The sequence below is a fragment of the Cuculus canorus genome, chromosome 17 (genome assembly GCF_017976375.1).
Source record: "Cuculus canorus isolate bCucCan1 chromosome 17, bCucCan1.pri, whole genome shotgun sequence".
In the NCBI taxonomy this organism is placed as follows: Eukaryota; Metazoa; Chordata; class Aves; order Cuculiformes; family Cuculidae; genus Cuculus; species Cuculus canorus.
This window is the reverse complement of record NC_071417.1, coordinates 4153312-4175902: the sequence shown is the minus strand read 5'-3', so window position 1 is coordinate 4175902 and position 22591 is coordinate 4153312. Positions and strand designations below refer to the sequence as shown.

At 41.1% G+C, this 22591-nt stretch overlaps 1 protein-coding gene across 3 annotated transcripts in view; it reads left to right on the top strand.

Annotated features, from left to right (window-relative positions):
* GLT1D1 (glycosyltransferase 1 domain containing 1) overlaps positions 1-20904 on the top strand; it is a 65352-nt gene extending 44448 nt beyond the window's left edge. For 2 of the 3 annotated variants that reach the window (XM_054082650.1, XM_054082652.1), the window contains exons 11-13: positions 1595-1693; positions 8404-10182; positions 19235-20904. In XM_054082650.1, coding sequence (XP_053938625.1) covers positions 1595-1693; positions 8404-8550 — 246 coding nt within the window. In that variant the 3' untranslated portion in view covers positions 8551-10182; positions 19235-20904. Of the gene's footprint in view, positions 1-1594; positions 1694-8403; positions 10183-10718; positions 13895-19234 lie in introns of those variants that run through there. The other variant, XM_054082651.1, reaches the window with a different exon arrangement.
* Positions 20905-22591: the final 1687 nt, after the last annotated feature.

The following is a 22591-nucleotide window of genomic DNA, read 5'->3' as shown; positions in this document are numbered from 1 at the left end:
GTACGTTATCAGCCAGGGTAGTTTTGTCCAAACTAGAAAAAAAAAGCACGGTTTTCTCCTTGGAGTTTTTTTTCCTTGCTATGTAGGCTGAAGCAAAATTGCTCCCCATCCGGGACTGTAATGACAGTAATTAAAAACACATTTACTCTGAAGTGAAGGGAATCGGTATGAAACATATTGAAGATTTGGGGGAGTGAATTTCTTTCTCTTTGACACTGTGATAATTGTACATTATGAGTTTTTCTGGGTTTGCAGTCAATGCATCTCAAGATTTCCAAATTCATCAATAGTAATGGAAGTTTCAGATCAGGATATGCATGAGGAACAGAGTTGAGTGGCCTGGGTTTGCACACTCGTTACTTCGACGTCTAAGATGTATTTTTAAAAGCTGCCAGGTGTTAGTTATCCTGGAAATGTTTTCCTAGCTTTGAACAGATGCTGTACTCAGCTACTGATTCCGCAGGCAACCTGAAATGCTACCACATTGAGACTCCATGCTTCCTTTCTTTTTTTAATGTATATACATACATGCACACATACATGCAAATAAATAAATAAATACATCAAGCAGCCAGCCCATAATTTATGTGGAATCAAATCCTACTTCTTCAGATATATCCCTTGGTCTCTGAGGAGCTGTGTAGTTAATATATTTTGAAAGCATACTGCGTTCTGAAAGCATAACCTTTCCTCTTCCTTCCTTAGAATCATAGAACAGAAACATAGAATGGTTTGGGTAGGAAGGGACCATAAAGTCATCTAGTCCAAACCTCCTGCAGTGAGCAGGGGCACCTGGAACTAGATCAAGTTGCTCAGAGCCCCATCCAACCTGACTTTGAATGTTTCCAGGGATGGGGCATCTACCATCTCTCTGGGCAACCTGTTCCAGTGTTTTATCACCCTCCTTGGAGTAGTTCAGTCAGAAGCTGCATCACTGCACACATCCGTGCGGTTCCTCAACGCTCAGTGCCCGAGCCAAGCTGTAATGAGAGCTGTTGTCAGAAGAACAACTCCTTCCAGAGGCCTATATGAGCACTGGGAATCAGAACTGAGAAGCAGCCAAGTGATTTCCATGGTCACATTTGCTGTCGTTGAACTGCCCACATCTCTCCAGTTCTGCACTTGTTGTGGAAGACCTGTGAAAAGTGTGTTAATGGATGGAACATGAGAGTAGATACTTTGTAGGGGAGAACTGCTTTTTTGTGCTATGAACTAATCTTTTTGTTAATGCACGATAACAGTAGGAGTTACCTTTGGTTGGAACCTTAATTTTATCCTTTTAAAGTCTGCCATATGTCAGGAGCTTCCAGTGGGAAATAAGCTGCATACTGTGGGGTGGAGAAAAATAAAGAGTGAAACAGCTATAAATGGACATTCTGGATCGATTCTGACAATATGATGAGAGTTGCAAGACTAATATAAATATAAACAAAATATTTCAGAGAAGTTCCATAGAGGAGATTGCTTTTGACATGGTATTTTTCAACTAAAAAGTTGGAAAGATGGGGAAAGGATTTTGGTTTATCATTTCTGCTTTTCACCAACATCCCTGAATCCTAATCAACTGTTGTCTCCTTTCTCTATGTTCCTCTAGGCAATGGATTTAGGTATTTTGGTACTGGCAAGGAACATTCCTGGCAATGCAGCAATAATAAAACACAAGGAGACAGGATTGCTATTTTCAGATCCCCAGGTAAGAAAACAACAAATCCTTAGACTTTTCCCTTCTGAAAGTTAGCTTCACTTTTCATTCCATGCTTATATCTGTCTGGAAGCTTAGCAGTTTGATTCTCCTAAACCTCCAGGTGTTAGATTGCCTTTCTTGAAGCTCTGCTTCTATCTCACGTTCACTTTGCAATTCACTAAACTTTTACTAGGTGTCAGCCTTGCTGAATGTTTGTCTGGCCTGTGCTGCTTTAGAGCCTGTCCTCCAACAGGGCTCAGTTCCCATCAACTTGTTACACTTTAGTTTTGAAGTTCCATATGCAAACTCTGGAAAAGATGCTGTGCCTATGCCATACTCCCCTTCAAGAATTAACTGAAATATGCACTTCCTATTAGACAAGCGGTAGCTCTCCAAAAGGGAACTATGAGCCTGAAGTTTTAGATAATGCATTATCTATAATTTCTAGCAGTAAGTGTTAATCAAAACATTATTAGGTCCAAGATATTGCTCGCGCAGAATATAATTAATGACTAAAATTAAGGAAAGTGGTAGAATGGGGCTTCTGTGACGATAAGTGGGAGTGGGGACAAAAGGAGCACTACCCGTATTTAAATGCTGGAAATGTTCATTTCTGTATATTTTCCTGCATTATGGCTTTGCTGTTAAATATTCACATATATTGCTGTGCAAGATGACTTCCAGACACAGATTCTCTCAGTGGTTTTTATCTAACTCAAGATTAAAAAAACCTTACTGGAATACTCCATTTGATAGTTTTGCAAAGTAGAAAATGTATAATATTTGTTTACTTTGTTGAGTGTGTGATTAATGCATCCTATTAAGTTGCGTTTCAGGAAAGTGAGTTCTCTGTTCATTTTGGAGGCTTTTTAAATAGAACAGTTCTTGCAGCTCATGGTTTGAGGTTGGGGTTTTTTTGCTGAAATAGTCGATATTTCTGGGGGGTTCCACAAGAAAATTTATTTGTTAACTTCTGGAATTTATTTTGTTGCAGTATTATTCCCTCATCTTGCAACATCCCTTGGAAATTGGGTACTTCTAGGCAAGTGGAGGCTGAGATGTAAAGCTGTTTGTAACATTATTTGTATGTGTGTTCCCTGCAAAAAACCCATTGACTTCCACGTGCTTTTTCAAACCTTCAAGACTCTATGATCATGTTGAACGCTCAGGGTGATTGCTCTCCTGATATTAATCCTCATACATTCTGTTGATGCCCTCAACATGCTGGTTATATTGGGCTTGGAATTCAAATACATTATTCATACCAGACCAAATTAGTTTCATCATACATCCTTGTAAGAAGCCTCTTCTGTGATCTCCAAACATCCTACATGCCAAGTGTTTATTTCAATTCAAGTTCAATTAAAAATATGCTATATATTTCCTCCCTTAAAGGAAACTGCAATCCCAGTGCCATCAGTGACTCTGTACAAATGGCTAAGGCCTTTCTTTTGTATCAGAACTAGAATCACAGGCTGTAAATCTTAGTTTGTGTAAACCCCTTCTGTCTGAGATCCCTTCTCTGACAAAGATCAGACCCACCCCATTCTGCTGCTGGTTGTTGACCCTCTTTTTGCTGTTATTCTGTCTCAGTAGGTTGCAGAATCTCTTTTAAGTGAAGATGGTAACTTGCATTACCAGATTAGCTATCATACTCCTAGGTGATATTTGTACTGGAATCACTAGTGATTGTGCAGTTACCCTAGCTGAGAAAGGAGAGTAATATCCCTGCTTTCTCTGTTAAACAGCAATCATATCTCATTTAATAAAAACCCTTTTATACTTTCACTGGTGTCAAATAATGGATAAACCACCAAAATTTGCAAATGGCTGAGGAAAATACTTGTTTGCAGGCTAATATTCTAATCCCACTGCAGAGCTGTTGAAAAACTTTGTTCTTTCAGAGATGAGCTCAGAATGCTGATTATCATCACTCAAAGATAAAGTAACCATTTACTCTTGTTCCTTATCTTCCCCGGCCATGTCAAATACGGTTTTTAAACCACTGTACACAGTCTATCAGAGGTTGAGAGTTGTATTAGGTCAAAGAAATGCGATTAAGTTGGAACACTTAGCGTTTCAAGATATTTCTCATATTTTTATTATTGGAAGAAGGAATAATCTGCACTTTGAATACTGCCTTAGAAGATTCAATCTGACAACAGGGATGGGAAAGCATACGTTCTGGTAAGAAGGGGGGGGTTTACTCTGATTTCTTTGACAACTTAAGTATCTGGTAAGCTATTTTCTGCTGTAATCTCAATCGCGGCAGGTTAGTTAGGGAAAATGCTTGTAATCATAAATAGATATCAGTATTGTATTCAGGTGCTTGAGAAAGTCTTGAAGAATCTGGGCCAACAAGGATTTTTAAGAAAACTTCAAAGAAACTCTCATTGCTAAGTTTAGTGGATCCTATCTGGTTGTGACGATTCAGAATGTATTATAGGCCAAGAGGGCATCACAAGCAGAAAGCATTGCTTATTTACAAGTAGTTTCTGACCTAGAGAGGGAAAGCTTTACAGGATGGTTAGCTTAGATATAAACAGTTGAGTCTGGTCTGTGGACTTAGTCCTATCTTTTGACAGCTAAATTAGAGGGGTATAATTTTAAGTTGTGAGTGCCATTGGTTTCTCTTTTTATGCTTGCTGAAAGTGAGCTTTTGAGACTTTTGTTTTTGAAATTTTGTGCGTAATTGTAGTCATCATTAACCATTTGCGTAGCAAAACCTTCCCAGACACTGGAGACAGTACTCAGGTGGAAACAGTACATGGGAAAGCTGTGAAACATTTTGTCCCTGATACTATGTCTTCTGTGTACATTACTTTTAAATCATGGTTTGATTCTACCATTTACAAGTTTATAAAATATTTGTCATGGAGTTAATGGAACCTAAAATAAAATAAAAAAAAGAGGTAAGAATAGCCAGTGACTTTGGAGCAGTACCTAACACAAAGCCTTGTTGAAAGCAAGGACACAAACGGGCATTGAGCATCCTAAATTTCAACATTATATGTTCGGCATCTGAAAAAGCTCGCGTAAAGGTAGATAACTTCAAATCTAATAAGAGAGGGGCTGGCTATGAACAGTGTTTGAAAGAAAGCGAGACGTGGAAAGACTGCTGTTAGCAGAGACAACTCTTGAAGTGGTGCGAGGGAATCAGCTCAACTCAGCGCAGGCAGCAACACGTTGAAGGTACATTGGTCTCCTCTGCCAGCTATGGGTCAGTGCCACTTCTGCGAGGGCTCCAAGCCAGATCATAGCCGAAGGTTTTAGACCATTGAACCTTCACACTGAGTAGACTAATTTGCAATTTTTGGCAGTGCCAGCAATGGCTGTTTTTACTCCCCTAGAAATACTGGCCCATTGCCCTGTGAAGTACACAGATGTGCCAGCTAACTTCTGAGCTTTGCCTGCCACTAGGTAGATCTGCCGCTATTGTGAATTTACATTCAGTTTTTGCCTTCCCTGGGGTGATTCTCTGTTGTTTAAGAATCATGTTCTTTTATCTGCTGAAGCTGATATGAAATGGTTTAATTGCAGACTTACTCTCATTATATAAATAATATATTAACCATGCATCGTATTTTCATTATGCGTGAGCTGCAGCACCGGTGTAGTTCTCGTGATAATTGAAGGAATATTCATTCTTTTCCACTCAGTGAACCCATTTTCTGGCTTTATCTCCTGAATACCTGTATGTCTGCGTCTCTGCAAAGTATTACACAGAATTTCTTTTTGGTGCTATGTAGAGAAGCTGACATTTCCCTTAAAGATGATTGATCAATTTAGCAGGAGAAAAATGTATTATGGATGTTGCTATTGAAAAATGCCTGTGTTTGAAGCAAAGTACTAGCCATAAAAAGGATGCGTGTAGTATCAGTTCTGGATGTATGTGATGTCATCTTCCCCCTTGTTTTTTCTGGGTTGTGGCTAACTACTGAGGCTCAACTTTTACACTTTGTGTTTTTCTGTCACATATACAGTAATTATACGCATTTCTCTACGTGAACAAAAGGCTTACTTGAAATTACTATAACCTCTCAGTAGAAAGTTAGCATGCATATCGCCTCCTTCATTTTGGCTGCTGAACTGCATACTTTCATGTCTGGTAATTGAAAAGTGATCTGTGGATTTTGCCTTTTCACCAAAAGTGAGGTTTACTTCACTTCTACAATAAAATATGAGAATGCACAAATCTTTGTGCAAATATCACTGCACAAATACAGCATAACAGTTGATACAGAGACGTGTTCTGACATTGTGAAGCAGTTTGTATAGCGTGGGCTTTTAGAAAAGAAAAAGTAAATGCTCGATTTTCTGAAAGACCTCTGAGTTCTGAATGTCTGCATTCTGCAAGTGGGAGCCCATGCTTCAGACTTACCACAAAACTGCAAGTCAGTTGGAGTTAAGGGAAGCACCTGGAAAATGAAGTTACTGCTATCTAAAGCTGAGTGTTCAGACCTGAAGACAAGCTAAGCCAGCTGCTTGAAGAGGACGAGGCAAAACCCAGATAAGTCACAGTGAATCTTCCCATTGGCTTCCAGTCACATTGCAAGTGACTTGTAAGTGGTCACATTTGATTAGTAGAAGAAGCAGGGATAAAGCTGAGAAGTCCTTATTCTCTGTCTCCTGGTATTTTTCCATTTGCCATTTCTCCCTCCTGCAGTTTTCTCAACTTTTTATTTTTTGGACTCAGTTTGGTATTTCCCTGAAATTATCCCCAGCGTTAAGTATTGTAACAGTGAATAAGGATCTCATTTCTCCTATCATTTACATGTTTCAAAGTTTTTGTCCTCTATATCCACATTTTAAAAGAATGCTAATAGACTACCTGTCAAGAAATGTTACATTGCTGCTTCTGTTCTTAGGTAATTTACATAAATTATTTTTAAACATTACTTAAAATAAAATCCTCCACAGGAGCATAAAATTAAAGTTGGAATGTAGTTCAGTGTGAACAGTATTTATTACTGTGATTATACAGGCAATTGGATGAAGCCAATCTAAGTCATGTAAGACTTTCCCACCTTCCCTGTTCTGTAGTTGGCAGCTATGGAGGAAGGAAAAGAACGTGTCTTTCAAGTTGGAGTCAGTGGCTGCGTCTGCAGGGTCTGATAGACCCAGCCTAAGGGCACAGACTCACCGATCTTCTTTAGGGACAGCCTCAAGCAGTCCGAACCCCCTCTCTTCAGACCACATGAGTCCCAAGTAAGAAATACGGTAGATAAATTAGCGCGTACCTCCGTGCCAGGTAGCTGTGGGTGGAAAGCAGGCTGGATGGGAAGCACGCAGCCCTCGTGGCTGTTCCAGAGGCTGTGCTTTCAGTGCTGTGTGCGCAGAGCAAAGATTACAAGCAGTAGTGATTTTATGTAAAATAAGAAGTTATCATTAATAGGCATGTATGAAAATCATCTTATTCTATTACCCAATTAGAAAACTTTCCAGCGGAACTGACGTGCATCTCTGACGATTTAAATTTCATGGCAGCGATGCATATATTGGTAGTTCATCTTGTCAGTGAGAGTCAAAGGAGTGTTTATAACATATTCAACGTGATTTCAGTGTTTCCCAGGGCTCACATTATAGTTATGCAAAGCCATCCCTTGCATTACAACAGCAACTTTCATTCTGTGGTATTTTATATCTGTGTATGTATTTATATACGCTGCGTACTTAGGTTTTCAAGTTTAGTTTGCTAATTAACCTAGTGTTGATGTGAACTCTGGTTTTATTTGTGATATCTCCTTTCATAGTTGGCAGATTGTGTAAATAATACATCTCCTTCTGCCATCCTTTTTGTCCCCCGTGTCCCTATGCACTGATCTTCACTACCTATTGTGTAGTAATGTATTATCTTAATTTTCCATTGACACAGTAGCTACCCGCTTTTCTGAGCTGAACCAAGACACTATTTTGCAGAGATCTGAGTCCATTTGTAATCAAGCTAAAGTATGGGAAGTTGTCTCTTGATAGAAAATTAGACCAGCTGCTCAGAATAGATTAGTTCAGGCATCAAATCTTCTTTCCCATGTTTGAAGTTCACAATTTCTTTTTCCTAGAACTAAATTAGAGTGGCAGTGGAGCAGGCAAAGGAATAGTTGTAATCTGCAAGGTCCAGTATTTTGCCCAGTAAAGGAAATATGACTTTTTGCAGAGCTTGTTGAACTAACACGGCTGTATCTGTAACTGCCCAGATGCAACTGCTCCAGAAGAGCTTGTTGCTGCATGCCTGCTCTTATCTTTATACTGTCGCTGTATTTATGTAGTGAGTTTTCTTAGTCTTACCATAAAATTAGCTAAAAAAGTCACAGTAGCAATGAGATATAAGTTTAACTGAGCTGAGATCAGTCTGTTGCCAGCTGGCCTCCATGCTGGAAACGAGGTGAGTTACTGAATTTATAACCAGCCTGGTTTTGGGGTAGGCAGACAATTTTTATGTCATTAAATTTGTGGCGCGTATCTGCCTTAGTGCTCTTAAGATTGTCTTTCATTTTAAATGTCTTAGTTGGTGGGCTGTGTACAATAGTATATAAAATAATTACTTATTAATTGTTGTTTATAAATCAACTGTGGTAACCTTGAAAAATTACTTTGGGCAGCTTCATGTGTTGGTTCACAGTTGAAACACTTCACTGAAATCAAGATACAAGTATGAGCTATCGCAATATCATAAGAACTTCAAGGAACCTTTAATTTGTTGTTTTCTTTATCTTTTTTAGGAATTTGTTGTGCTATCCAAGAGTTTGATGGATGACCCTGTTATGAAACGAGAAATTGTAATGAGGGCCAAAGACTACGTGAAGAAACATCATTCGTGGGAAAGTGAAAGAAAAGCCTATCAGAATCTTGTCCTAAGACTCCAGTGAATTTCAAAACTACAGCTGATACCCAGCAGTCCGTGTGCAGCACTTTAATGATGGATACATAATTAGATTTGGGTTTCTCTTGGTTTCTTTTTAGAAGTGATAGTAAAGATACGCATTGTTCTGTTCAAACATACCAACATCACAGGAGTTGCCTGCTACTGCAAATTAACAAATTCATCTAATTCAGCACAGTCTCTAGCGTACCAATTCATCACAGACCAGTACAGCTTTGTAGGATCTCATAGGGGAAATATACTTCTTGAGCTGACACAAAATTTCCGTTGTTGTAAGGCCTCAAAGGGAGGATGATTTCTTGTACTCAGTGGAGCGCTCAACAGCTCATGTCAAATTGTTCTACACATGTTGCATCCTGACCAAACTACAGTAGCACTTTTCTATCCAATTATACCCATCTGAATGTATTCGGGTACAGGGCACATACCCATCTATGTTCAGAAAGCCAAGATTAGTGATATATACAGAGCATAAAATTAAGATGAATGCTTTCATAAGACTGAAAGGTCCACATGTGTATTGACTCTGTAATTATCAGAGGGCCAAAAAGCAAACAGTGATGATGCTTGGGGCCAATGGGGAGTACAGGGCGTGTTTTGTACTGCCCTCTGAGTACGTGAATGGCTTTCGGATAAGGCAAAACAGTGGCATGCCTGCGTTTTCTCCTGGGACTAGAGCAGGAAGGCTGTCACAGCACCTGACAGCCGTCTGTTGCTGCAGATTCCAGAACTTCCCAGTGCTGCTCACAGCAGCAAGACCCGCTTGCAGACAGAGATGCTTTGTTACGTAAACTACCTCTTAGTTTGCTAGTGTCTTTGTTTATGTCCGTGATTTATTTATTTACTAAAATATTTATGAGATCTCTAAAAAGGGATGGGGAGAACGTATTTTCAGTTTACTGTGTATTTTGGTACTGTTCTCTTCTGTGGCATTCAAGCTATATTGTAATACACTACAGCAGGCTACTTTAAAGTGAAACTTGAAGCTCATACTAATCATTCCTGCCAGCCCAGTGATTATGGACATATCTTTGAATCCATAATTGGTCATCAAAGCATTTGCATTTATAGAAAAAAAAAGAAGGTCATGTTTTTAACTATTTGTTATTAGGAAACTCTTTGTGTAGGCTTTGATCCTGCCCCCAGTGAGGAGCTGTGAGATGTTTTCTATTGATTGGAATGGCTGTTGTGTCAGACTTTTCTTTGTAATCATAAAGTTCACTGTGTGTTTTCAGCTTTCCTCTTTATTTTTCATGTTTTGCAACTGTTTGAACAGTAAACAAGAAAGTAATTTCAATGTTGTGTATTGACTTCTTCAAATTGCAGTGGGCTTCTGTTCAATATCACTTTCAATAGCACAATCCTCAAGGGCAGAACTGACGCGATTTGGAATCCAAGAATTGCCACACTCCTTTTTTGAGCACATTTTTCCTAAATATTTCTGGTGTGTGCCCTTTGACATGCAGGGATGGAAGCGCATCTGCAGTAGTTACCAGCTTAAAAGCCACCAGCCAACACGTGTGACTGAACAGTTTCTTAATCTGCAGCTGAATCAACACATGAAGTTGTTGCTGCTGCCTCAGGAGCTGCTATACTTCTTTGGACATCTCTGTTACTGGTGAGTAGTGAGACCTTGCGTGGGACTGCAGTGATTTGGCTGCGGCAAACTATATACTAAAGGAGGAACCCCTATAACGTGGGTTTTCAGCGTGAAAATGGGACCTTTATAGGCAGATCACTTACAGTGAACGGAGCAAATTACAGAGAGTCCTGTTCCTCCCACACTATCTTACCTGCAGTCACCTCTGCCAGTGGATTGCTGATAATCTGTTTGTTTGGCTTTGGTCCTTAGCCATTCCTCCACCCCCCCTTCCTATAGTGTTGGTTGTCTTCTTAGAAATGCACATTATTAAAACCTACCAAACAAATACATAATGTGGGATAGAACTCTAAGCATTCAGCTAATGGTAAATGACTAATAATAGCAATGATTAGAAAGCTTTTTCTAAAGCATGATATATTTATTCCCAATCTTCAAGCCACTGAATACAGTGATCTGGAATTTGTGCTATTTCCAGCAAAACAAAACATGTTCAAGTGAGAAATTCTGCTACACCCTAAGAATGTAATTAACATAGGATTTTTTTTTTTCAGGCTGTATTTAATCTATAAATATGAAATCTGCATCTGGGAAACAGCATGCTCATTTGCATGTGATAACCATACCAGAAGCACAAACAACCCTTCTGCAACATATGCACTAAGGGGGGGAAAAAAAAAAGAAAACAACTAAAATAGTGGTGAGATCGGCCCTCAGGACTGCTTTACAGTCGTCAAACAAGACAGCGTTCATCAATCAAGGGCATTCAGCTTTGACATCATTTATCACGTGGGCTTGTGTTCTGCAACATGAAGCCTGTCTATTAAGGCTAAAAGGTTGGGGCAACAACTGCTAGGGAATTTCATTGTAATAAATTGCTTTTGAATTTATGTTTTAAATTTCATCCAGTCTTGTGTTCCAGGCCCATAAATATTCAATGAGTCTTGTAAGTCCTTGTAAAGAAAATATTAGACCCATGCAAGCAATTTTAGGTATAATTATCTTTCAAGCAACTTCACTCAAATGGTTTTGTATTTAAGAATAATCCTTTTGTTGTCCTGCAGCCTTAATTATAGTATTTATCTTCCCCCTTCAAAGCCCCATTTCTTATCCTAGCAGCTTTTAAAGCAAGGCACACCTCGATGAGATACAGCTCCAAAAATAGCACTTGTTCTGTTCACAGGAAAAAAACCTGCATTGTGCATTTGCCCCATAGCTAATTCTGTATTTCAGGACCTTTAAATGTACTGTTAATTAATCCAATTGCGTGCATTTTATTTTGCAATTAATTCTGCCATTGAATCCACAGGAACTGAATGAAAGCAGTGGACCTGTACAATGGGTACTACTATGCTGTTTCCTTTCTTGGCACGATTACTTGAGAAGTGGAGACAATTTGATAGTGTGTGGCAAAACCCAGCTAGAGCCTGTGGTCTGTGGAACAAGAGCTTCCTGAATTAAGATTTTATTTTAATTAGCCCTAAAGCATACGTATTCTGATTATTAGACTTTCTGCGTTCGCATTGCAACCTTAACCAGGGTATGGTTGCACTATGAACGCTGATTCTGAGTTGAATCTTCCCAATCCTTGCCCGTCAAAACACTGCCCTTTGGAAACAGATTGTACTGATCTGAACTATCTTATCTGAGCAATAACCAGCGTGCCTTAGAGATGGACTGTCCAATGTGTGTGGAGGGAAATAATGTCCTCTGGTAGAGCCGGGGAAAGGATTTAGATACGTATCTCTAAGGATTTAAGGAAAACAAGAGTCAGACTTTTGTCTTTGGACTCATTACAGCTCATTTTGAAAATTTATAGTATTTCAGACTTCATAAGGAATGAATGAAACAAAGCAGTGGAGGAAGAAATGAGTACAACTACAACTGTAAGGGTAGTAGCGCAGTCTTCCAGTATTTTAGAACAGGCTCTGTCTGGGAAGACTTAGCTCAAAAAATTCTTAGTGATACGGCATTTTGAGGACTAACATTTTAAATTCAGCTTTTGCACACTGGCAAAAGGTGACCGTTAAGAAGGGTTGCAGGACTTGTACCTGTTGAGCTGCAATCTCTTTGGTGTCTTGGCTGACTCAACAGATTAATTCAGAGCTCTTTGGGATGCCACTTGCCATGAGACCATTGTGATTTCAGGTTCTACCAGAAATTCAGAGCTACAAATCAGCACAAGGTAGTTCAGGGAAATTACTTTTGATGTTCTGCAGTTAATTTACTTGACGTATTAGTACCTGACAATCGTCAAAAGAAAATGTTACATTATATGTTGGATGATTTAAAAGCATTTATGTGCCTGTATAATGCCCCATGAACTTAGCAGCAACCCAAACATCTGCAAATGCTGCCTTCATGTTTAATGAATGCACAAGTACTTAATCCATCTTTTTCAACGTATTTTTATCCTGTCTATTGGGCTCATAATCCATTCTGTTCCTTTCTCCCTTCAGTCTTTTGAATCTTTTGGTCAAGAACCATCCCACATGAAAATAAAGAAACAATTTTGTCAAAGCCTTGTCGGAGGAGATGGGTGCTTCCATGTGGAAATCAATCAGTTAATGGCTCAGTGGAATCTGAGCTTTTCTTTTTTTTTTTTCATTTAGTTGTCCAAAGTAATTTAATCACTCCAGAATTTATTTCACTTCCACCCTCCTCTGTCTGGTTGGTCCAAGCCCAGTTGTTCTAATGTTTGAAATTAAAGGCCATGTAAGAGCCTGTGCAGCCTGAGCTGTGACTTATTGGTATCCACCTGCCTGTGCCCCAGTATTCCCACATGCCATAGGTACCTTTAGTTCTGCCTGACAGAGCAAGAAGGAGGTCTTGTTCTTCCAAAGTCTTAAATGTATTTAGAATTTTAGAGTAAAGGATCTACTATGTATATATATATATAAAAAAAGACCTATGGTCAACAATATAAGAGCAAACTGTAAGATAAAACCAGAATTTCTAATTTTTAAAACACAATCTGTATTCTATAAACCTGTGGGTAATTTTTATGTGCCATTTAATCCTCTTTAAATGAACCGTATGTTCATCAAGTAGCTATTCCATGTCACTCCTATGACATCTAATTTTAGGTATTAAATATTGAGGGCCCTTGAAATCTCTTGTTCTTTCAAAAAATATAGGCCAGCATTTGTTTTGTCCAGTGCTTGAAAAATTAATCTAGAAATTCATTTCCCCTAGAGCCCTACCATTACACTACTTTAAAACATTTGTTTTAAATTAAACAATACGTGTTAATAAGAACTGCAGAGAACATCTGGTTACTGAGAAATCGTAGTTGTGGTATCCTGACCTGAGACAGCACCTACAGCACCCTGTAACCCTTCCTACTCTAGAAGCAAGTCGTAACATTTCTTTTATGATATTTTAATATGGTTCTTAAATTGCAATTCCCATTCTCGTGCACTTCAGCACGAATCTTCCCAGGACAGAAGTCCAGCTCTACAACCTTGCAGGATAGAGGTCATGTGTTTCATTTGTCTCATTCAATCAAGTTGCATCAGACATTGAAAATAAATGCTCCTGTACTGCTTCAGAAATTAAATCCTGCTGTTGAAGAGTTTCACTGTTATTTTAGTGGCTTTAATGACGTGAAATGAGTTACAGAATCTTTAATTTAACTTGAGGAATAGATCAAAACTTCTATGCTTGTAGCATCGCCTTTGCCATCCCTTACAGCCGCCTCACTTCTTTCCTAAATTTTTTCCTTTTAAAAGTATGTTTGATCAGAAGTCACCTGAAATCACATTAAAATATATACATTCCTACTTAACTCGTGCAGGTGTTCACCCCTGCATCGCCTACTGCGGCGCCTCCCTGCCTTACACCGCAATTGCTGCTTACCCACGTTCATCGGCATCGGGCTCGGGGCTTTGGGGGGAGGGAGGAGGCTGCCTGTATGGCTTTTAACCCAAGGGCGTTCTGGTCTACAGTAGAAATAATAACTACTATTGGCAGGAACTGTCAACTCTCCAGTCCCTCTTTATATACCTGCTATAATCCAGCAATGACAAGAGAAGTTGGTATTTGAAGAGCAAAGCTGTAAGGGTAACGCACTCCGATGAAGCCCTTCAAGATTGGTACCACCCATCAGCGCCTCAGCCCCTGTTTAGCGCTCGGAGCAGCCTCTATCGCCGAGGCAGCATTGCCGCTCACTCCTCAGACGGCATCGGTGACCGCTGGATTGCAAGGTGCTGTCTGATGGGAATAGAGGCTGGCTCACACCTTGTGATGGGGTTTAAAATAAGTTTGGTTTGGCCAAGTATTAGTGACAGTATAGCTATTTACAGCCTTTACAGCTATTTACAGCAAAAAAAAGTTGCATCTTTTTCTGTATGAAAGTACAGCAAAGTAGGAGGCAATGGGGAAAATTACTAACCATTTTCTGGAAGAGGAGAATGTTAGTATTACATGTTCTGAATATTCATCATCCTTTAATACCATTTTACTCTCTTTCTGATCTCAGTATGACGATAGTAATGACTCTGTTCTGAGCAGGTTTAAAGCCTTTCACAAAGCCTGTAGCTCATCTTCAGTTTTGTATTTACTGTTTGTTACTGAGCTCATCTCTTACTGTTGTAGCCTTGGGAAATGCTCAAGGTATCCCTGGATTATTATGCTTCTAGTTACCTAGTGCATCTTCAGGTCTTTTTAGTTACCTCTGTAGCTTAATGAGATCTCTTTTCTATCCCCTCTGCTCTTAAAACATTTGTCCCTGCATGTCATTTACTTGAATAAAACATCAGGATGTGTTCAAGCTTGTGCCGGGGAGAGTCCTGCAGCCATCATTGTTAAGGTAACATTGTTCTGCACTGAAGCTACTTCTGTCCTTTCACCCCAGTGCTTGCCAAGCTCAGATTTTGCCAACGGGCAGCTCTATCGCAGGATTGAGTCACCTACCCCAGCTCAGGAAGGGGATGCCCTTTGCAGCAGCCCAGAGCACGAAGCACTTTGTGCTGCTCAGATGTGGGAGCTGTGAGGTTGACTGGGGACACAGAGGCAAACCCGTAAGTGAAATGGGAAAGGCAGCCAAAGCACAAATAAAAGAAGAGGTGAATTCTCAACCCTTCTCTCTGCTAAGCAGGGGAAGCTTTGAAGGTTTCTTCCTGATTCTTTCAAGAAATTTGCTTTTGTTTTGAGGATAAGGAGAAGAGCAATTTGTAGAACTAGAATTCCCTTCTCATGCAGGTGAGACTGCAAGCCAAAGACTTTTTATTTATTTTTCTTAAAAAGAAAAGTCACTTTTAATCTCTCGGTTGTGTGAGGTGAGGCTTTCCTGACGACTGATGTCTGCGCGTGCCTCGGGTCACTGCAGGAGTGCCAGCCTGATGATATTGCTGTAGTGCTCCCTCGGGTTTTGCCAGGGCGATGCGACATCCTTCAAAATGTCACACCAGGAGACAACACAGCAGAGTTGGGGCTGAACTGGTGCATGGAAGGGAGCACAGCACACAGCAAGTCATTCACTGGGTGGGAATAAACCTTCAGATCCTGGGCTGTGATCTCTGCAGCCCAGTGAGCCACAGAGGGGGGATTTTGTTGGTGCTGAATGCAAGTGCTTGTTCCTTAGGACCGGGTTGAGACTGCTGAGACCAACTGCTTTCATCCTGTTGACACAAAGCTTCATCCTACAGCTGATTGCACTGTAAGATCCAAGCATCATCAAGCTGTAAATGGAAGGACCAGTCTAACAGAGTCAGTCTCTGTTGTCACTATACTCCCAGCTCGTGCTGATAACACCTGTAGAGTTAAATCCCATTTTCAAACAAGAAAAATTGATCCTCAGGTCTGCAGCTTTTGAGCAGCAGTCATTAATTTCCATGTATGTCTTCTATTTATGTGTCTTGTTTAAAGTCTCCAGTCCCAGCCCCAGGCTATTAATTGAACCAGTACTTAAAAACCACATAACAGAGATGTGCCTTTAGAGTCGATAGGCAGCTCAGGGGAGAATGGGAGGGGTTCATGCAGCAGTGACTTCCCAAGAGAGGCACAGAGGGGCAGATTCCCCTGCCTCACCCCTGCTGGCCATGCTTTTGATGCAGCCCAGGACACACAACTTCTAATTGAAGAAAAGTTTCTTTCCGTGCTCACAGCAAACCATGTTTTGACTTTAAGCAAAGAAACCATGATGGCTTGATCTCAGATCCCACATAAACCTGTATCCATCCTTAGCTTTGCACAGTGCAGGTGTGTGGGAGTCAGTATATATTTATTGGGAGCTGCCTAAGGTGTCAGACTGGATCACCTGGTGAAAAATGCATTCCATGGTTGTCACGCAAACAAAAAACATGCACGCAAGGGCTTCCGTTAATGTGTCTTGATACTCGAAGATTTCTGGGAAGACAAAAATTTAATCATGGACAGTGAAAAAAAATGAAAGCCTGGAGATGAAGCAGGCACTTTCGTGATGCTCTTTCAGAAGCTGTCACATAATATCGATGCTGTTCTTCCCAGCATCTTCTTAGTTTTGCCTGTAAATCTCCCTGTTCCCATCTATTTTTGGTAAGGCCAAAAGCCCCCCTGAGCACTATAATTATCTCAGTCAGAAATGTCAGAAGTGTTTACAGTTGAAGTAGGTGTTTGCCCGGAACAGGAAAATCAGGTACACCCTCCTGTGTGTTGGGGAGGCGTTAAAATCAACTTGCTGGGGGGAAAAAAACCAAACAATAAACTTTCAGGGGAGGATTCAGGGCCCGGACTGTACTAGTGTGAGAGCTCTGTGTAGCATCTCTGCTTTAGAAAATATGAGGAAATAAGTTGTGTTATCCCTCTTGGGTTTAAATTTGAGCCATCAAGGACTGAGCAAGATAAACTTGTTTTAAATAAAACCTTGTTGCTTGGGAAGGGACAAAACCAGATAAGCTCTTTAATATCAGTGCAATAATGAGGTAATGCTGGTGATGCTTTCTCTGCTTTTCCCTTTGTTTATTGCTTTTTTTCTTTGCAACACATCCCAGGGTTACTCTTTGCTTGTAGTTTGAAATAAGAGAGGTTTTGCTTTTAATGAGAAAAGTCAGATTTTGTTGTAGCAGTATCAAATTGCAATTGCAGTAAGTTCTGTGTGTGATGGAGTATCCAAATACCCAAGTATCCAAATACCTAAGATGCGAAAGCTACATTTTCAAGAATATATGTCAATGGGTAGAATCTTGTTAAGAAAGGTAAAAAAACCCCAACTGATTAAAGAGAAGAAGCCTTGCAAAGTCATTTTGGAAGGACTCTAATAGCTTACACCTTAAGTCCAGGCTTGGAGAATGCAGAATATCGAACAGATGCCAGGATACACACGGCTTTTGTGTGTGTCTTTGCTCCGAGGTGCCAGGGCATGATTTTTAAGGGCACTGTGAGCTCTTATCTCCCACTGATTTTATTAAGAATATTGGCTGCTCAGTCCACCTCTGGAATCAGGCCTGGGTGTCATACGCTGGGCACTCGGCACTAACTACTGCTTTAAACCTGAAGGGTTTCAATGCTCCACCTCTTCAGCTGCCAACAGAAAATCCAGATGCAGAAAAGAGCTGTGGTGACAAGCGCATTGTTGTTTATTTGTGACAACACTCCACACACAACCACAGCATTGAAAGGCTCCATCGCTGGCTTCGGATCCACCAACCTCCGCGGAGTGAGGGATAACTGGGGGTGGTAAAAAAGCTGCAAGTACCCATTCACAGAGGAAGCAGATTAACACCCTAAGCTGCCAAATCATTTCCTTTGTCTCTGTGTGCAACTGCGTGAGCAAAATACTCATGTTTTGCTGCATATTATGCCCTATTACTTTTGAATACAATAGATCCCTTGGCATTAGTACTAAATGAATGGTAAGTTCATTTCATCTGAAAGGCTAAACAAACAAGCACTAACAATGAGAATAAATCAGATCGCTGCGGTACTTTCAAATAGCGGGTAAAATTAATATTTTAATCAAATAACTCAGCTGTAATCACCATGAACTACTAGGAAGGTTAAGACTAGGGCTCAGTGTTCTAGTGAGAAAACACACAGAATTATTCAAAACACAGGATTTCATTCCCTCAGATTAAAAGCAGATGACATGCTGGTTTTATCCCTACTACCAAGTTGAAGCCATCAACAAAACAAAGGTTAATGGAGTATACTGAAAGATAAGCCATTTAGCAAGAAAATGAAATGCAATATAAACAGAACTTCCTGGGGGTATTTAAAAAACATGTAGACATGGTTTAGCAGTGGACTTGGCAGTGTTAAGTTTACGACTGGACTCAAAGGTCTTTTCGAACCTAAACTGTTTTGTAATTCTGTGATTCTGTTTACTCCAAAATAAAGATTTATTATTTTGGTTTATTTTGGTTTACCCCAAAATGAGGAATAAGTCCACATTTAAGACTCTGGACTAGTGTTTGTGAGCTGTCAGTTCAGTTCTTCGTGGCCAGCAGGGTGAGGGAGGGGATTCTGCCCCACTATTCCTCTCTTGGGAGACCTCATCTGGAGTGTTGTGTCCAGTTCTGGAATCCTCAAGTTAAGAAGGAGCTGTTGGAACGAGCCTGATCCAGTGGGAGGTGTCCCTGCCCATGGCAAGGGTGTGGAACTGGATGATCTTTAAGATCTCTTCCAACCCAAATGGTTCTATGATTCTATGGTTCTTGACTGAGATGACTGCCCCCAATGTCATTGGAACACTGCGAGAATATGTCACTGGAAAGTCTGAGCTGCTTGAACACAGTGATGCTGAAAAGTGAAGTGGATGCTGCAGGTAGCACCACTCGGTTGTCCTCTGGTGTGGCTAAAATTAGGATTTAGTGCTGAAGGATTTATGATTTATCACTCACTGAAGTCTGTGGGAATTGTACTTTAGTGAACTCTATGTCAGGCCTTTTCATGGGCCGTGAGCAATATATAGTTTGAAACATATTCTCAGTTAACCTCAGGGAAATGAGAAATAATGCGATGGCAATCTGTACGCTTGCATTAGATTAAAACCAGCCCTTAGTGTGCCTTAGATTTAACATAATTCATATTCAAAGGAATTAGAGCTGCACGAGAGCTGAGAACATTAATTTTTGCCTTTTTTTCTCTATAGAGAGCTTTACCCAGAGACTGCCGGATTATTTTTCAGACATCAAAAGAATGCACTATGGTCATTCTAATCCAAGTTTATGCCAAGCAGAGACCTTCTGAATTCCTATGTCCAGCCCAGCGGCACCCCCTGAACCAGAACATTTACAAACATGAGCAAGAAACGTTGCGATTCTTGGTGAGTTGTTCTCTCACTATAAGAAACTTGTGTCTGGTTCTGTATCTGTACAGCTACAGCTTCGTACCGTGGTGGTCGTGCCTTTGCCTATGGATTAAAGAATCTGTTCAAACTTATGTTCGCCACCTAAGCACTCACGGGTTGTGATCAAAGCACCACATAAGCTCCCTTTGATACACGGCATGGATTGTGTCTTTGACTCTCTCTGAGATGTTTTCCAATCTTTTAATCATTCCATTCTTTGAATCCTCTTGGTTCCTGAGCCAGAGTCATTTGGAGGCAAGAGCTGGAGTGAAGAGGAAGATAAAGTTCTACACTTCTAAAACCATTTCATTTTTAACTCTTTTTATTTTGCTGTCCGGTATTTGATAGAGGCTGAAAATTCAGCCCAGCCGTGCAGAGTGGCCTGATCTGTTGAGGATACTGACTTTAGCAGATGTTCCAAGCTGAGGATCAGACACATGCTCTGCCTCTGCTTCCCAAACCACGTTCTGAGCTCCAGCACCAGCAGACCGGGCTGTCATAGCTTGTTCATGAGCTCTACTTTCCAGGTAGTTGCTTGGGCCCAAGGTCTCTCTCCATTTCGTCGGTGCAGAGCCGCTAACCTGAACATTATGGCTTCAAAACCAAGAGGGGAATTAGCTCTGACAGATTTTAAGAACACAAAACCTGTCCATTTGTGATGGAAAGCCACAACCCTGCTCTGTGCCTTTGGAAATGGGATTCACAGCAGAGGCAGCATGCAGGGGTGTTGTCAGAGGCTGTTTAAATCTGATTAACAGCGTAAACTCTACTAGAAAACATCTGATACCAACTAGAATAAAATCAAACGTATCAAAAGGTTATAGAAGTTAATTTTTATCAGGGATGTCAGCACAGAGTGAGAGGGTACTAATAACAGTGATTATAGCTATGCCTTCAGAGGTGAAAAAGGACTAAATCAGCAACTGTTTTGGTAGTCATTAAAAAAAAAAAAAAGACAAACAATACAATGGTGTTTGCTGGGCAAGAGACCAGGGGAAAGTGTTGCGCTTTGCTATAATAATTGAAAGAGAATATTCCCCAAATCAAACTGCCTTGCAACTGAAACGGGCATTTCTAATTAAAAGAACACACTCTGGGAGGACAACATGTCATCCAGAGGGACCTGAAAAGGCTGGAGAAGTGAGGCTGTGAGAACCTCATGAGGTTCAACAAGACCGAGTGCAAGGTCCCACCCCTGGGTTGGGGCAATCCCCGGTTTCAATACAGGATAGGGGATGATGTGATTGAGAACAGCCCTGAGGAGGACCTGGAGTGCTGGGGATGAGAAGCTCAACCTGAGCTGGTAATGTGCTCTCACAGCCCAGAAACCAACCGTGTCCTGGGCTGCATCCAAAGCAGCGTGGCCAGCAGGGCGAGGGAGGGGATTCTGCCCCTCTGCCTCTCTCTTGGGAAACCTCATCTGGAGGATTATGCCCATTTCTGGAATTCTCAACATAAGAAGGAGATGGAGCTGTTGGTCCAGAGGAGGCTACAAAGATGATCCGAGGGCTGGAGCACCTCGCATATGAGGCCAGGCTGAGAGAGTTGGGGTTGTTCAACCTGGAGAAGAGAAGACTTTGAGGAGACCTTATAGCAGCTTTCCAGTACCTGAAGGGGCTACAAGAAAGGTCAGGAGGGACCGTTAATAAAGGCCTGTAGTGATAGGATGAGGAGGAATGGGTATAAACTGGAGAGGAGTCCCTTCCAATCCAAACTATTCTATGATTCTATGAATAATTAACAGGAAAAGCTATAGCTTTTGCTGCATGGCTGCTTCTCGCAGTCCCCTCCTCAAGCTGCCCACCCTGACAGCCTCACCAGAGGGTCCTGCCCCGGGACAGGGTTTGGCTCTGTTCCCCACACCGTCCCCGAGGGCTCCTGCCCATGCTCACCGCCTCAACTGGAGACACATCAAACTCCCTTTCTTCTCTCTGCCTCAAGAGGCAAATGTGTCTGCAGGGCTCAGCACATCGCAGGGGTGTCGGGCTGCAGGAACAGCTGTTCGCTGCTGCGGCGGCTCGGAGCACGTGGGTGAAAGATGCTCTGGGCACAAATCAGCACGATCGCAGCTCAGTGAGGATGAACACAGCGTCTGCAGCTGCACGGGCTGGGGACGGCCGTGGAGCCCAAGCTGAACGCACGAGAAAGCCGGCTGATCACTATGGAGCTGACACCATCCCCACTGCACCCACGCTCTCCCTGCGCACTGCTCCCGTGGCCTCAGGTTGTGTTCACCCGGTGGCTTTAGTTCCCTGCAGTGATAAGAGCTGTTGGGGAGAAAGTTATCTGCCCACGAGGTTACTGTTTGCCTCCTTTTTCTCCGATGAGGTATCTGTGTATGTATTTGTATTTAAAAGACAGGTACTTAAGGATATGTTTTAGTGGCAGATAGGGATGTTTGGACTCGATGATCTCAGACGTCTTTGCCATCGTGGTGATTCCATGATTCTATGTATGTCTTGCTTGGAAATGGGTGTCCAGGTAAGCACAGCTGGTGCCCAGGAAGGCTTAGCTGCAAAATGATGCCAGTCAGGACTGCTCACGAGGCTTTAAAAACACAAGTAGTTTCTATGTAAAATATTGTATATACTAAAAATTAGAAAAGAATTCATCTGTCGCTGGAGTAATTAAAATAAGTGGCAACACAAGAAAAGGCTCTGTGGAATATTACTCCATGTCGACTTTGATGGGAAACTGTTTCTATGACTAATAAATCGGGAGCGTGAACCTTTACTTTCCAGTAAGATCTTTAATTGACTGCTGCATAAAGATTATGAATGACTTAAAAATCTGGTTTGTGCTGCAACCAGTGAAGTGTTCTTTTTTCCCTCTTCCACACCAAATATTTAAATGTCAATTCATTAACAAAGCAAATCGCGCATGGGAAGCAGTGCTGCCTTTGGAGGCTGGGAGCACAGGCTGTGGTCCTTATTAGCCCTTTCCTAGTCCCTCTATGGTAATTTAAACTGAAATAAATGAACAAGGATGATTAATTCACTTAAAACACCCCATAAAATAGTAGTTTTAATCACCCATCTCTATTGTTTCCACTGCAAAATGTTAATTTATACAGTTGCCAACGAAGCCTTTTGAGTCCAGCTTTACCTAATCAAGGTTTTTCAAAAGGCAAAAAAAACCCCCAACCCTCCAAAATATTAA